General features: G+C 42.9%; 1 protein-coding gene across 1 annotated transcript; it reads left to right on the top strand.

The window, feature by feature from the left end:
- Nucleotides 1-11532: 11532 nt before the first annotated feature.
- Nucleotides 11533-12936, top strand: LOC132460027 (uncharacterized). The gene is made up of 4 exons (XM_060055017.1): nt 11533-11655; nt 11955-12185; nt 12311-12463; nt 12562-12936. The coding sequence occupies exons 1-4, from the start codon at nt 11533-11535 to the stop codon at nt 12733-12735; spliced, it is 681 nt and encodes a 226-aa protein (XP_059911000.1). The 3' UTR covers nt 12736-12936.
- Nucleotides 12937-17796: the final 4860 nt, after the last annotated feature.

The following is a 17796-nucleotide window of genomic DNA, read 5'->3' as shown; positions in this document are numbered from 1 at the left end:
TTTGACCTAGTGCACACGCAAACATAAAAACGGAGTTTCAGAGTTTTTATAAATGATCGTTTCCCTGTAGCCTAAATGAAAGGGCAAAACGTATGAAAACATGTGTTTTCCCATTGTGTAAACGGGGGGTTTATACAAATGTGTAGCCTATGAAACGATTGAGAAGGTGACATTTAGGCCACGCCATTGTGTTTAAATAGTCGTACACTGAAAAAAGGAGATTGGCCATCTGTTGTGTAGAATGTATATCTGCAGAAAGTGTAAATAAAATTATTACGGTCATGTTGGGATAAAGTGAATAAATCCAGTAAATGTAGCCTTTCAGCTGTCTCGCGATAACCACGCAATCATACATGACGCGCAAATGCAACTGACGGACTCAGCTCATTCAGTGGAAGAATTTTGGAAGTACATGTGAGTCAAGACACAGTCATCTCAACTATGTAAGTATTCATGACTAATAATAGCTATCTGGTAATGAATTTATTTGGGGGTTAAAGTAACTAGATGGCTGGACTAAGGCTTTTTCAAGAAAAAATAAGTAAATTATAGATTTAATATTTTAGCATGCGAGGCAATTACGAACCTTCCTCCACCATTTAAGATAGCCTACATGTGACTAGCAAGCAGCATAGCATTTCCATGTTAGTGAAACTAATTTGTGTCAAACCTGGCAACAGAGTAGGTTTGTCTGAACTTGTGTAATACTTTTGTGTGTTACGCTGGCCATGCACCTGAAATACGTCGGGTGCAATTTCGTCTAGGAAGCGAGATCAGAAAAGAATATTTGGCCGTCAATTAGCAAGCTCGTTTGCAGTGCATTGCCGGCTGCCGGCGGCTAGGAAGCTTAATTGCTAGTTATTGGTTTATTTCCTCATTATGTTCATGGGCGGCACTAGTGGGTTGGCTGGTAACCGCAAGGTTGCTAGTTCGATCCCCGGCTCCTCCTAGCGTGTGTCGAGGTGTCCCTGAGCAAGGCACCTAACCCTAACTGCTCCCGACGAGCTGGCTGTCGCCTTGCATGGCTGACTCCGCTGTCGGTGTATGAATGTGTGTATGAATGGGCTTTGGGTGGCCACTGGTTACAGATAAAGCGCTATATATATGCAGACCATTTACCATTTCATGAGTAAAGGAAACTGCAGCATGAAACTGGCGGCCCATTACAGTTAAATACATTTATGGCTGCCCTATAACTTATACAATTGATTAATTGCATCCATGATAAAAGTGTTTTTCTGTTGCTGCAGATTTACATTTTCTCATGTACACGACGCTCTGTTACCGTGGGCTCAAGATTTTTTGGTGAGTATTACTAGCCTACATAAAGTTGCGTTTTCCAGTATGGAAGCCAGCACACTTTTCTAATATGCAGAAAGTGTATTATTCAGCTTGTGTTGAGTTAAAATGAATCAATCGTGTAAATGTGAAGTTGCAGCTTTCAAATTATTTCTGGCGGCAGTCGAGCATTGTGGCGCGAAAATGCATATCAGTCGAGCATCGTGGCGCGAAAATGCATATCTCAGTCAGCCGTCACTCACTCAAGGGCTTAGCTCATACCATAGAGAGAGGGCAACTACTGGTAGTTTTGGCAAAAAGGGTTTGCATGAAAATTCGTGAATTTTCCCGTGCTAATTAATTGTATAGTTGATGACCCATTGCGCAGGTAACCAATGCAAGTCTGTGTTGTTTGAATGATGTGGTTCACCGTAAAACCGAATTATTTGAGAATCACCAGAGGCATTTATGCTAGCCACCGACAGAAGGATGCTAAACTGATGATGCTACATTTGTTTTGTTAATTCAGATCATGAGCGTTTTGAAGTATTTTAAAAAGAGGGATCTTAATTCACCTCAGAATGAAGAGGTAGTATCTGAGGTAGGCCTAACATCAACTGCCACGAATTGCTGCCTTTGTCAGGATGTCATATTGGTATTCATTTTTAAAGACATAATTTGAGTAATTGCAATGGTAATTATGTATTGCTTTGTACCAGAAAAGACAGCTTCTTCATGTAGTTGAAGAAACGGCAGGGGCAGAGGAAGCAACACACACAGGGACAGACATGCAGACAGGGGCAGCAGGGCCAAGTACCATAGGGGCAGAAGGAGAGACTGTCTCTCTTGAGGGAGGGAAAACAAGTTCAACTCATGACAAAGGAGCAGTAATCGATTCCTTCAGTTGTTTATGTATATTTTCTGTGTTATATAAAAGCTGGCAAACACAGAAAGTCAGGCTGGAACCCGGAGTGGCTGCAGTTACCTCAGTTCAAAGCCTGGCTTTACACCACTCCACATGGTAAGCTTAACATTTCTCATTATTATTTCTTTATAATATTTGAATATTTTAACTTGATAAGCTCGGAATAATATGGAGAAATAAAATGACGAGGATGAGATGAGGACAATGGAATTGTTATAATTCTTATTGTTTTATTTTTAGGAATGTTTTGCCGTATTTGCAGGCAGCATAAGCCACCTGTAAGGAATGGTCCTACAAAAAGACCCTTTGTGGAGGTCGGTGCTCTCCATTACAGGAAGGATTACCTGGAGCACCACATCAGTACTGAACACCACCAACTGAGCATGACATCCCAGCAGTCAGTCGCATCAGGTAATGTCTTGACCTTGCTCCTGTAATAAACTCCAAGTTCCTACATTTTTCTATACATTTTTCTATACAGTTAAATTGCTAGTGTTAGTAATTTAATTGTTCCACTTTATGCAGGATACTCCATCATGTCCACCTTCGAGCCAGTGATAAATTTGGAGCACGAAGCTATTATTGGTGGTTTCAAGTGTCTTTACTGGCTGATAAAAAATGAGATGGCTCACCACACCAACTACCCCAAATTGCTTAGTTTAGCCAGACTTTTGGGGTGTGATTATTTTGACAAGCTTAAGGTGAATGCCTTTACAAACATTCCAAACTTAACTTAGTGCATTTAAGATAAGATAGTACTTCATCCCGAAGGAAATTCAAGTAAATATTTAAGTAAATATCGCATTTGAAATGTTCTTATTTAAAAGGTGGACCGCAGGAACAATTATCGCTCTCATCGAATCATCGATGAGATGCTGGAAATAATTTCACAGATTATCGAAGAGCCCATTATTCAAGAGATTAGGGCATCCCAGGCCATGAGCCTTGAGGTGGATGAGAGCACGGATGTGTCCACATCTCGCCAGCTTGACCTGCATGTCAGGTTTGACCGAATGTTTGGAGGACAATTTACCCCTGTTACCAATGTAGACTGATTTTTTCCTTTTTCAACTGTGTGCGAAATAATCACATCTCTAATCTGTTCTATTCCTAATGTTGTTTTTGTTCAATTCAGATACCTGGATAATGAGGGACTGGTTTTCAACCAGTTCCTAGACATTGTCTCAGTCCCTGATGGGAGGGCTGACACTATTGTAACTGCCATTAAAACGGTCCTAATGAATGAGAATATGCCAACAGAGAAGCTCTATGGAATTGGCACAGACGGTGCTGCTGTTATGACAGGTCAGGTATAATTATTTATTCAGGTATAATTATTTTCCCTGATGTTTTTTTGAAGAATTCATTAGTAAAACATATTTTATTCACCACAGGGCGTTTGAATGGAGTTGTGAAACAACTCACTGATAGCTTCCCCAAGGTTGTTGGTGTTGCTTGTGCTGCTCACCGGCTTGCACTGGCCTGTAGGGATGCTTCCAATGGTGTCAGATACATGGCAATTTTCCGAGACCACCTCCAGGACCTGTATTTGTACTTCCAACACAGTGCAAACCGGACTGCAGCACTGAAGACTGCTGCTACTACCCTGGGACTAGCTGACTTGAAGTTGAAGGCAAATCATTTATGTGTATAATTATATAAATTTAAATGTCTTAACCTTAAGTTAAGTTGGTTAATCATCAGTGTTTCCCCCACGTTCACACAGCAGCGGCGCGTCGCCGCTGCTGAATTTTCTCCGCCGCTGCAATAAAAATCCTTCTCCTAATTCATTTTTTTTATATTTTTTTTTACGTAGCTCCTTTTAGAAAATGTACAGCGCGTAATGTCAATTGCGCAGCACGCGGCACATCGTCACGTAACCAACATCGAAGAAGAAAAATACACAGCGAGTGTGGCAGTTGTTGGCAGTAGGCTACCCTACATGGTTGCAAAGTTACATTGATTCTAGCAGTAGCGAGTGAAGCGGAAGATCGAAGAAAGAAGGAAAGAGAGAGACAGACAGAGAGAGAGAGAGAGACAGAGAGAGAGAGAGAGAGAGTAAGTTGCTAAAATGTGTCGCTACATGACCACCAGTGTTAAAAACCCTCTGAGTGACTTCCGGTCAGAACACCGTCAAGATGGTCGCATAGCGAGAGAGCTCCCGATTGAGCCAGAGCAATTAGAGAAATATCTCCATACAAACCAAAGAAATAATTCTGCAAAAAGTGTAGAGAAAGGGGAGAAGAAGTAATATCACCACTTTGAGCAGTAAACGTCGTCTGAAGACGGGGGTGAGAAAGACAGGCACAGCGACAACTAGCAGCTAACAGGGGTAAGCTAACGAAGCGACGTGGAGTAATGGCGGACACGGAACTGATCCTGCGAGAACTGAGAGAGTTTCACCGAGAAAACAAAGAACAATTAGGGACAATAAAAGAAGAAATAGTTAAGGCAAATGCCAGATTGGACGAGGCGGAAGGGCGAATTGGGAGAGCAGAAGAGAGGATCCAAAACACAGAAGAAGTTATCACGGCTATGCTACAGCTGCACACCAAGCTGGAGGACAAGTTGCTGGATCTGGAAAGCCGCTCCAGACGTGAGAACATAAGGATCTATGGGGTGCCGGAGGGATCCGAGAAGGAATCAACCACAATGATCTCATTTGTGGAAAATCTACTCCGCGAAGGTCTCGAGCTGACTAATGACATGCCCGACCTGCAGATCGAGAGAGCTCACCGGTCTCTGGGACCGCAGCCGCCGGCGGACGCGCCGCCACGCTCCATTGTAATCAAGTGTCTAAGCTTTAAAACAAAAGACACATTACTCCGCAAAGCATGGCAGAAGAAGGGGTTTGCCTGGCAAGAAAACCACATAAACCTGGACCACGACTACCCACCTCTGATACTCAAGAAACGAAGAGAATACACAGAGATACGCAAAGTGCTGAAGGAAAATAGAATCCAGTTCCAGACCCTCTTCCCTGCCAGGCTGCGCGTGAGACACGAGGACGGGACCAAAACTTACGAGACCATGGAGGAGGCATCAGAGGACCTGCGGAGAAGAGGCTACACCGTGACAACCACCACACCTCCGGCGACGCTCATGGAGCAGGTGCAGCGGCTGACCTGGACAAGAGTGGATCGACGCGCAAGGAAGGGCACAGCCGGACGGGAGCTGGGATACAAGGAGAAGCTCCGAGCCTTCAGGAAATCATCACCGTCCCCCTCCGGCACCTAAAGGACTTAACCCACGGCCTGAGGACGTCGGAATAAACTGTGAAATCGGACACTATATCCGTAATTAGTGGTGGAGATCCACTGTTTAATAGACTGGTTCGTTCGGGGCCGATTTTTTCACCTTACTTTTTTTTTTTTTTGACATGCGACTGTTGCAGGTAAGGGCCTCTCCCTCCGAACTGAGGGAGACTTTTCCCTTCGAGCCTCCTCGGGAGGTTCAACAGGGTCAGGTTAACAGACCCTTACATAGGGAGTCACAAGGACAAATCGTATTCAGTTTGATGTTTATTAATGTGTTAATTATTCATTCCCTGCCGGTTCACGCGGGGAGGGGGAAGCGCACCAGGTTTTTGTTTGGGATGGAGGAGGGAATCACATAGATGCAAAACAGGTCTTTGAAAATAGCATCATTTAATATAAATGGTGTACTCAATCCAGTTAAGAGGGGGAAAATCTTATCAAAATTAAAGAAAGATAAAATTCAAATAGCTTTCCTACAAGAGACACACCTCAGCGACTCAGAACATGCTAAACTGAATAAATCAGGATTTAAACATGTTTACTTCTACTTCACATGAATCGGGAAGGCGGAGAGGAGTGGCGACTCTGATATCCAATGCGGTAAACTATGAACACATATCAGAACATAAGGATAAGGAAGGCAGATTTGTTATGGTTATAGGAAGAATAGAAGGTGTTGTGATAAGTCTCCTTAACGTGTATGTTCCACCGGGCAGTGTCTGGTCCTTCTATAAACATATGGTTGATTTAATGACGACAAAAAGTCAAGGGATTCTAATAGGTGGTTGAGATTTTAACATTCGATTAAACCCGAAAATTGACTCTTCAAACGGGAAATCCGACGCATGAAGTGGGGATTGTTGACGTGTGGAGAGAGAAAAACCCGACGAGCCGAGACTACTCACATTACTCGCACGCTCACAATGTATACTCGCGCATCGATTACTTTTTTATGCTTAAAGGAGATTTCTTTAGGGTGGATAACTGTGAAATAGGACCCAGTACTATTTCAGATCACGGTCCCATCTATATGTCAATTTATCTTAATAATAAGAAGAAATCTACGCTCTGGAGACTGAACTCAAGTATTCTGAACAACCCAATTATTAAAGATAAACTGAACAGTGAAATTGAATTATATTTGGAAAATAATGATAATGAGGAAGTGACCCCACCCATTCTCTGGGATGCATTAAAAGCAGTGTTGAGGGGCAAAATAATAGCCATCTCCTCATATGAGAAGAAAATTAGGGAGCGAAAACTAAAAAAATTAGAAGAGGACTTGAAAAGTCTACAGAGAGAACATGCAAAGTACCTAAAAGATGACAACAAATGTAAGATTATAAAATTAAAAAAAGAAATAGATGAAATAAATACTCAGGAAATTAAAAAAAAGCTCCTTTTTACAAAGCAACAATACTATGAGACAGGTGGGAAATCACTGAAACTTTTATCATATAGATTAAGAAAACAACAAGCAGACAGAACTATATATAAAATAAGAAACTCTGTAACGAAAGTAATAGAAACTAGTCAGGAGAAAATACAACAATGCTTCCAAGAATACTATAAAAAATTATATTCCCAACCACAGACAAGCAACGACAACCAAATCGATGCCTTCTTGTCCCAGGTAAACCTTCCAAAGATCACTGATGAACAAAATGGAAAATTAACATCTAAAATAACAAAAGAAGAAATTCAATTGGCAATCAGGAGGATGAAAGGGGGGAAGTCTCCAGGGACAGATGGTTTTCCCACAGAATGGTACAAAACAATGCAAGATCAACTAATCCCAGTTGAAAAACATTCAACTGGGTTCTGGAAAACAAAAACATTCCCCCCTCATGGAGGGAGGCGGTGATTTCGACCATACCTAAAGAGGGGAAAGACAAATTGGAATGTGGGAATTACCGTCCTGTAAGTCTTTTAAACAACGACTCTAAACTATTCACCTCCATATTATCTAAGCGAATAGAATTGATACTACCGGTATTAATACATGAGGACCAGACTGGCTTTGTCAGGAAAAGACAGACCCAAGATAACATAAGGAAAACACTGCACGTTGTGAGACAAGTCACACAACAAAGACTGGAGGCGTTGATACTAAGTTTGGATGCAGAGAAAGCATTTGACTCAAATTACTTTCAAAATTTGGCTTTCATACAACTATAATTGACACGTTTGCAGCACTATATGGCGGACCAACTGCTAGAGTCAAAATCAATGGAGATTTGTCCAACTCGTTCATTCTGGAAAGAGGAACAAGACAGGGGTGTTGTGCGTCGCCGCTCCTCTTCGCCTTGTTTGTAGAACCCATAAGTCAGCTAATTAGGCAGAGAACTGATATAAAGGGGGTACCGATGGCATCCGGGGAGAAAAAACTGGCCCTATTTGCAGACGATTTATTGATAAGTATAACACAACCTACTCAGACACTCCCAAAATTGATGAAATTGCTAGAGGAATTTGGTTCAATCTCAGGTTACAAAATTAATGTTAATAAAACTCAAATATTAACATTTAATTATGACCCTCCAGTTTCAATTAAGACCATATACAACTGGAATTGGGAGGCTGAGTCCATTAAATATTTGGGTGTCTCATTACCTAGGGACTTCACAAGGTTATATAACATCAACTACGATCCCTTAAATTCAAAGATAAAAACTGATATACAAAGATGGAACGTTATTCCCTTTTTGAGTTTAAGCTCCCGGATAGAATCAATCAGGATGAATATTCTCCCACGGATGCTGTATCTTTTTCAATGTCTACCAGTTAGAATACCATCTAAGCAATTCTTAGAATGGGACAGATTGATAGCGAGGTATCTGTGGCAAGGGAAAAAGGCCAGAATTAAATTCAAAACGCTGCAATTAAGAAAAGAAAAGGGTGGGATGGGCCTTCCCTGCTTACAGGAATACTACTATGCAGCCCAGTTAAGGCCGCTAGTCTGCCTGTGTTCACCATCATACACTGCAGCATGGAAGGAAATAGAAGGAACGATGGTAAAGGGTATCCCAATAACAGCTCTACTAAATGATAACAAACTGCAAGAAGAACAGGAGATTCCAGAAGACTCTATAACAGGCAGCTTCCTGAAGTCCTGGCAGGAAATAACCAAAATTTGCAGATTTAAAAACACATCTAAAATTATGAGGTGGTGTGCCTATGACTCAGACTTTACACCGAATAAAATCGACGGCAGATTCAAGACATGGATCACAAAAGGTTTAACTTCCTATTATTCATTTGTCCACAAGGGGGTATTTCAGAGTTTTGAAACCCTACAGAAGGATCACGGTCTGGGGAAAGATGATTTTTTCAGGTACCTGCAAGTGAGAGATTACTTTAACAAAAATATTAAAGAGGCGTTAGGAAAAGATGGGCCAGGGTTCATGGAGGTATTTCTAGCATTGACTAAATCTAGAACATGCGATAAAATTATCTCAAAATTATATAACGCCATACAATTATCCAAACAAGAGAATACAGAATACATAAAGAGGAAATGGGAAAAAGAAATAGGGGTAAAGATCTCACAGGAGAGCTGGGAGAAAATATGTCCACTACAATGGCTCTCGACCGGGTCAAATACATGGCGGGAGTTCTGCTGGAAAAATATAACAAGATTTTTTATCACACCCATACAAAAGCGACACCAAGGCAACGGAGACGCCTGTTGGAGGCTCTGTGGATCTCTGTGGAGCCAACCACTTCCATATTTTCTGGGACTGCCAAGCAATGAGGTCTTACTGGGAAGAGATCCACAAACATATTAACAATGTATTTAATGTGAACATTGTAGGAGATCGCAATGAAATGGAGACGGAGACTTGATTGCCGGTGAAAAACACGAGAAGGATTTATTTCCCAAAACACAGAACCCGCACAGCCAGAGGTGCGTTCCTTAAGACCTGCGTTGTAACACCAGGTGGGTGCCACGCCCCCTTCCCTTAAAGGGGGCACGCACCATACAACATACACAGTGAATACGATACCGCTACAACATCCCATTAAAATGTGAAACTTTGTTTTTGGGAAATTTATTGTTTGAAACGTGGAACATAAAAGACAAAAAACTGCTCGCTATACTGTTGGCAGCTAGTAAGAAATGTGTCACGAGGAAATGGTTAAAAGTGGACCCTCCCACCATTGATGAATGGATCGAAATTGTGTATGAGATTTATGTTATGGAAAAGATCTCTTATTCCCTCAAGGTCGAGAAAGACATTTTTTATAAGACCTGGTCCAAATGGACTGAGTATGTGAAACCAGTTAGATCTGATTTTATTTGAATATACTTGTGTTTTGTGTGATCCTCCTTTTTTTTCTCTGAAGTGAAGTGCGCTCCCCGGCTGTGTTCTCTTTATCTCTGTTATTGTTCCTACAGGGAGTAGTTTAGGTCCATAAAACAAAACCCCAGAAAGGCAGTATTTGACAGACTAGAGCTGTATCTAATGTATGTGATGGAAATGTGCCTTTCTAAATAAAAAGAGAATTTCAAAAAAAAGAAAAAAAACTCTGAGCCCAATCATTTTATTGTATCTATAAACCGCAACCTCCGTGCCGTTTTTCCTCTAGTATTGTGTGTGTGTGTGTGTGTGTGTGTGTGTGTGTGTGTGTGTGTGTGTGTGTGTGTGTGTAGGCCTATGTGTGTGTGTGTGTGTGTGTGTGTGTAGGCCTATGTGTGTGTGTGCGTGTTGTCGCTCTTTTTGGGATCACTCATAGCCTTTACAGGAGCTTATATCCAGTCAGGAATTTATAGCCTAGGTATTTTCGGGAACTTTGAAAAATGAATCCATACTGTTAGATCCGATGTATTTCTTTATTGCCATATAAAATCCGTTTTCATCGCGTATTTTAGTTAGGGATTTATGCTAATCGCCTGTAAGCATGTGGTCATTAGCATAAATGCAGGGGAAAAACCTAAGGACTTCTTAAAAGATCATGAATAGTTTCTATTATGTATAACTTATATTTATTTTATAATTTTCTCATCACTTTTTGACTCCCAAGACTAAGAAGAAGTGTTTTAAGCAATAACAAGCTTATCATCGCTCTCTTGTCCTCGTCCCCTGACTCTCACTGTCTCACAAAGGAGCTGAGCTCACCTGAGGTCTATTTGTAGTGCTAAGGCTCACACTGATTGGTATTCAATTAGCTTTATTTTTTATTTTTCATGTGTGTGAGTCTGTGTTCTTTTCAAATTTTAGTTAGGTTTATAATTTAAAAAGATGTGTTTTGCCCATTGTTGCAGGAGATTTCATTTTTGAAATCTGTGTCTTATGTAAAAAACAGTCATGCTTTGGGCATAGCAACCATGTTTAGTGTTTAAGCATTAGGCAAAAATCTGTAAATAAATTGTGCAAATTATATTTGCGTTGTGGCATTTTTTGTTTAAATATTACTATACAAAAATATAAAATCTGTAAATGAAGACACAAAAGGCAAAGTTACAACACCAATAATCCCATCTACAGTAATACACAGGACTGTTTGAATAGGATTTAAGTGCATATTCTCCTCTCAAAGTGCACCAGATTCATGCATTCCAATGTAAAGGGTACCAAAAAATTACGGCCGGGGGGGCATGCCCCCGGACCCCCCTAGAGGGGTCGGGGACCACACCACCGCTGCTGAAATAAATCCTGCGGGAAACACTGATCATAATTGGTTTATCATTTCCAGCAAGTAAAAGATACAAGATGGCTGTCCCAGCACCAGGCCATTGAGGTATTGCAGCAAAACCTCGCAGCTGTGCTTGCCACATTAGCTGAGGAAGTTGAAGTGAAACGATGCCCAGTGGGACTGTACACCTTTTGTGCCCCTTACAGATTTGTGGCATCATTATATCTGCAGGCAGATGTACTGCCACATCTTGCCCGTTTGTCCAAGATTTTTCAGAAGGCAAATGTGAACTTCCTGCACATAAAGGAACAGGTATAGTTAATAGTTATTAGTTGTTGAAGAAACTTGGGACATCTTAAACAATTACATTTGTAGTCTAATGCCAACACTCATTTTAGGTTCCCATCACAATTGAAACCTTGAGACGCATCAAGGATGCCGGCACTTCTCCCCCACATGGGTCTTTCCTATCCTGTCTCCATAGAGATCTGGATGACCCCTCAGGACTTGGAGCCCAGTCCATACATCATGAGGAGGAGAGGAACAGGAGAGGACAAAGTCTTGACGACGTACTACGAGAGCAACAGTGGTCAAGATTTGTGGCAGATGTAAATTCAATTACGAATTCTTAAAACTAAAAGTTTTCAAAAGACTTTTCACAGCTTAGTATTAGTTATTAGATTGAAGGAGATCTTTGGTTTTAAACAAAACATAATAATCCCCCTTTAGTCAAGGAAAATCTCATCAAAATATGGATTAAAACTAGTGTTTTTTTTTTCGTTTTTTTCACCTGACCATTATCATTTGAGGTATTGAGTGGCTTAGTCTTGGTTGGTTTTCTTCTCTGCTCATGATAGGTTGCCAGTCCTTACATCAGTGGCCTGATTCATCACCTGGAGTGCAGTTTCGAGAATCTGAATCTTCTTGGGGCCTTCAGTGTGTTGGGACCACAGGCAACTTCACAAAGTGATGAGCAGAATAATGCCCACCTTAAGATCCTGGCCAACAAGTTTTTACCTGAGAATGAGATCAATGTCATTCAGGAGTATCAGTCCTTCAGAGAGCATATCCACAGAGGACAATTCAAGGTAGTAGAATTATACTGCACTGTGTTGTGACCTTCTGTGTTGGTGTTATATGTTATTCTTTCAAACACACACCTTATTTAATTTAAATACAGTTCACTGACCTCTCTCATTTATTGACCTCTCAGGACAAGAGCCAGGCTGACATACTGAGACTCCTAGCAAGTGAGTGCGACGAATGGGGGCTGATATACCCATTACTCAGCCGCTTAGCAGCCATTGCCCTTGTTGTGCCGGTGTCAAGCGTGAATTGTGAAAGAGACTTTTCCACAATGAACAGGGTAAGGACATCTGCACGAAAACCAGTGATGTGAATTTCAATTAACATTTATCCATTGTTTTTATGCATATTTTTATAACAAGTTGTTTGCCATTTTAGGTCAAAACAGACCTCCGTAACAGACTTCAGGGAGAGCACCTGGCTGCCTGTTTGAGGATCTCTATTAACGGGCCAGAACCTGAAGACTTAAATTACCAAAGGGCACTGGAACTGTTTTTCTCAAAGCCAAGAAAAATGAAATGTTCTAGCGCAGGGTGTCATATCTGTAAATAGGGTGGTTGCTATCTGTAATATGAATAAATACACCAAGAACGGCTAAAGATAATTCCATCATTTATTATTTCATCTGAATGCAACGTGAGCTGCAACAATAGTGCACCACAACTCAACAAATCCATAATCAATACCAAGGAATTAGTTCTTTGTTAGTGTTAGTTTACTATTAGTAGGCAAACCACCGCGCATGTCCGGTTGAATGCCCCCCCCCCCCCCCCCCCCGGACTTGCACGCCCCCCCCCCCCCATAGTCTCCAAAATTTCTGTGGGAAACACTGGTACGTTTACGCACTAAGTGTTGACAGCCACAGAAGAGAAAAACATTGTTGCGTCACGACGAAGATTCAGGCCTGCCGACAAGCGTTGGCCAGTTCTGCTATCTGTACGCAGACTACTTCTCAAAGAAATGTATGATACCGTACTGCCATTCAATAACCGATTTCCCCTCTTGTATCGTTAAGCAAACTTTCATGTATCGGTTGCCACATGTACAATTGAAGTAATCTGTTTTCGGCTCATCTGTAAAGCTTCTCATGTAGGAGTGCTGAGGTCCGATCACTAAGATGTGATCAAAGCAAGCTGTGGTCAAGGGTGTAGGACTATTTCACAATTTGATCACACAGCCTCAAGCGTTGCAGTCTGTTACTGTTCGAACAACTGATAGACTTGAGGTCGATAAGCACCATTGTCCTGGCCAAGCGGTTAAGCTGATGCACTAGAAATCCATTGGATCCCCCGCTCCATGATTGAAATCTGCCACACCAGTTAACCACCTCTGCTTTTAGCAGGCAGGCCAAATATCTTCATCTCTTAGGATGGCCTAGTGCAAGTCAACCTATTGATTGGCTGTATCATTAAGCAAAGCTTCAGGTATTGAGAGTAGAGATGTAGTAATTATTACATAAAGGGGATGTAGCTCAGTGGTAGAGCGCATGCTTCACATGTATGAGGTCCCGGGTTCAATCCCCGGCATCTCCAAATTGTAGTGAAGGTTACGCGATGATTATGAATGAGGTCATGCAATGCTTTACCTACCAAAAGTGTTGCAGAATGCTAATGTTTGAACAAGATAGAGAATTGAAATGTCGAAACTGTGTGGTTAAGGTGATGGACTAGTAATCCATTGGGGTCACCCCGCGCAGGTTCGAATCCTGCCATCAACGGTATAGGTTAATCAGTGTATGTTTAAGGGACTGTTTAAAGGATCAACAGAAATATGTCATGGTACTGCAGACCACTTTCGTTGCCTTCCCAATCATTTGCTGAAGCATTTCTCCTGAACTGAGAGGGGTGCTGTGGCTGGGACTGTCATAGTGACTGTCTAGTTCACAGAAGAGGCAGTGTTCTAATCACATCAGTAAGTTGTACAATGTAAGTAACCTACTCAATTGGAATTCCTTTAGCCGCCAGTTCTGATAGCTTAACACATGATCGGGTCACGCTACATGAGACCTTTTTCATTGGTGTCTCAAGTAAACATTACAATAGGGGTACTGTGGCTTAGCTGGTGAATGCGCCTGTCTTGTAAACAGGAGACCCTTGGTTCAACTCCCAGCAGTACCTACACGTTTTGCAACAGCATCATCTGGTGTAGATGTGATAAAAGTGTTTCTTGCAGTTAAAAAAAAACGGAATTGTCCTAACTGGCAATCCTGCTTGTGGTTGTAAACTTGCAATCCATCAATGCAATAGACTTTCCATCAATGACAACGGCGGCAGGTGTGGTAGAAATTAGTGAGTATATTCTATAGTAAACCATGATTATTAATAGGCTTTATATTTTAAATAGTGGAAAGCACATGACGCCTGAGTCTGGGTTCAGAGCAGATGGTAGGTGCACAGAAATGTCCTGGGAACTGCGGGGTCAAGTCATGTTGACCTCCACCTTTCAGGCTTGGGTCATTTTGGCTAACAAGGCTAATCCCTGCGGACCTCATACCAGGGCGCGGTTGATAACACTGTTGTGTTTTCTATGGAGGTCTACCATTTGTGTAGTCTTGTTATTTCTTATTTACTTATTTAAGTTATTGATAAACGTCTGAGGCTCGGCAGCCCAATGGTGTAGTGCCTCTTTAAGAGAACAGTGTGCTGTGGGTCCATGTGACCGGTGTTCGCCCAATAAAAAGGTGGCGCAAGAGTTGTATTGTTGGCACATAACTTTGACCCGGTGTGCAGCCACTTGGTAAGCTCCCTTAAATTCTTGTCTTCTTGTCTGCTTTCATGTTGTCAAATGATGTTGCTTGCTATGTTGTCTAATGATATTGCAATAGCGCTATGCTCCGGTAGATCCCAGTACGTTGCTAATAGCCAAAGTTAAAACTATAAACATTTCAAATACATAAATCCATTTGGACTTGTGACGTCGCTGTCCCATCCGTGTCCATCCATGTTTGTATTTATTTCGTTTTATGAACGTCGATTAAATGAATCGCAGGGACCGGCATTTGTGCTGTACTTCCTGGTTTGCCGCGGGGCATTCTGGGAGCTGTAGTTTCCTATTGCAGAGATTTGATTAGGATTTGAATATGGCACATAAGTGACATTTGAAACGTGTACATTAATGATTATGAATTATTATTATTATATATTTGTATTTTGATGAATGCAGGTGATGTTTGTGTAATGCACATGAGAAGTAAAACATTGCATTCCTTATTTTCCAGATTTATTACCTGCTTTCCCTTTGTTGAAAAATAAACAAACAAGAGTGGAATACGAGTAATATTCTTTGTACACCGGGTTACCCCTTCCGTGGGGAGAAAACGGAACAGTAATAAATCAACGGCCTGAGCACATCAAGCCAAGAGCCAAGTCTGTCACCGCCCTATCAGCATTGACCAGTGAAGGAGCACCAAAGGAAGAGGAATAGGCCGAATAGACCCCTCTGTGGAACAGCGCCTTGGTCAGTGCGAGAAAAGGAAGATGGATTTGGCAGAATTAGCGGCCCTGAAAGGAAGGCGCTCAACAGCACAGGCCCTCTTCAGCAAAAGAGCGAAGAAGCTGTCCCTCACTGTAGATCTCCTAGTAAAAAGAGCACTCATTGACGAGATCAGAACACTTGGTGTGGACTTTGAAAAGGTGCACGATACTGGTCTCGAATATATTGATGCTCTCGGAGGAGTGGAAAAGGCAGAAGAAGAAGCAGCTCATGCAGAGGAGAAAACGGCGATGTGCCTTGACACATACACAGACATGCTGCGGCTCGCTAAGGAGACATTATGGTTCAAATTCGCCTATGTCGAAATAAAAATGTACGCCGACGGTGCAGAGGAGAAATGTGCCGAGGTTGAGTACACTGACGTGAAGGAGTTGCCGGAGGAAGACTGTCAAGTCCTGAGAGAGAGCCTGGAGGAGAGGATCAGCATGCTCGAGCGGAAGGTGCTTGAATGGGAAACCATTGTCTCTGAAGCCAAGACAACAGTGTACAAGCAGCAGCTATACAACCTGGGAAACAGACTGCATGACTGGGTGCAGAGCTGGAAAAAGTTGAAGCGGACTGAAGAGCTTGACGGGGGAGAAGAGGCGGCGCCTGCGGTTCCGAACTTCCCACACGCACCACCACAAAGCATCCCTGGCATGAATCCCGGGGTGTACGGCTTCAGACCACAGATCAGTCTTGAAAGAACACGCCTGCCCACGTTCTCAGGAGACATGACCGACTACTACCGGTGGAAGGCTGAGTGGGAAGAGCTGGAACAGCTGGGAAACCCACAGAGGACGGCTGGGGTTACAAGGTTCCATCTCCTAGCAAGTCTCAGCGACAGAGTGAAAAAAGACCTGGTTCTGTCCAGCTGTGCGTCAGCAGATGAAATGTTCAGGCGCCTCGACAACCGCTTCGGGAACAAGGCGAAAATCGTCCTGAGGATATCCGAGGAGGTTCAGGCCCTACTCCCCGTAAAAGGAAACAACCCCAGGAAAGCAATTGAGCTGATCCAAACCGTGGAGCGGGCCCTTAGCAACCTTATGATCCTGGGAGAAGAGGATGTTATAAAGAACCGTTGGGTAGCACAGTCCCTTGAAAGCAAGCTCCCAAGCTCTCTGAAGGAGAAATGGATTGAACACAAGTTTGAGGCTGCGAATGGTTTTGCTCCACCTAACCACTTCGACTGCTTGCTGCGCTTCCTGAAGAAACAGGAGGCAATCCTGGAGGAGCTGGATCTGCTGGAGGCAAGCCCTGGAGAGTGGAGCCCCTCAGTGAGAGGCCCGGCAGACAAGCAAGAAAGAGGAGCCAAGAAAGCGTTCTCCAAAGCCACCTCAGGCCAAAGAGGGTCTCAGTCAACGGGCTCATGCTTGGGCTCATGCACTGCCTGTGCCGATGAGACACACGCTGGCAGGCTGTTTGCCTGCAAAGCCTTCAGGGAGATGGATCTCCAGAGGAGAAAGGCCCATCTAAAGACCCATGGGGGATGCAATCGGTGCCTGTGCTTCCACCTAAAGGATGGCCGTTGCAACCCAAAGTTTCTCTGCAGTAAAATGGACTGCCGCAGAGAAGAGTCTCACCATTATCTGCTCTGCCCCAAGTTCATCGCTCAAGGAAAAGACACTGGTAGTGAGGAGCAAGGTACCAAGAGGATGGAACGAAAAGGCCTCGGGATGACCAGCCAGCAGGTAGAGCTCCTGGCGAAAGTCACTCCGGAACTGAGAGCAGAATTCAGGAAGGCATTTTCCAACAAAGTCTCAACAACGATCTGCACTGCTGGAGGTGGACTGAAAGAATACCCGGTGGTAATGATGTTGCTGGACGTAACCACTAACTCAGGCCAGCTAATCGGTGCTCTTATTGACCTGGCCTCTGACACCAACTATATAACAAACAACGCTGCCCAACGCCTTGGACTGATTGGTGAGAGCATTAAGTTAATCGTCCATGGAGTAGGAGAGATGAGAAAGACTGTCACAACCAAGAGATACTCCCTGCGTCTAAGAGTGAAGACCACCAAGGGGACGGTAACGGAACACAAACTGCTCTGCTATGGCCTGGAGAGTATTGCGGAGATAAGTCAGCCTGTCACTCCGCAGCAACTGCAAAAGATCTTTCCCGACGTCGCTGCAGAAGAAC

This window comes from Gadus macrocephalus, chromosome 1 (assembly GCF_031168955.1).
Source record: "Gadus macrocephalus chromosome 1, ASM3116895v1".
NCBI classification, from domain to species: domain Eukaryota; kingdom Metazoa; phylum Chordata; class Actinopteri; order Gadiformes; family Gadidae; genus Gadus; species Gadus macrocephalus.
This window is presented reverse-complemented; position numbering and strand designations above follow the sequence as displayed.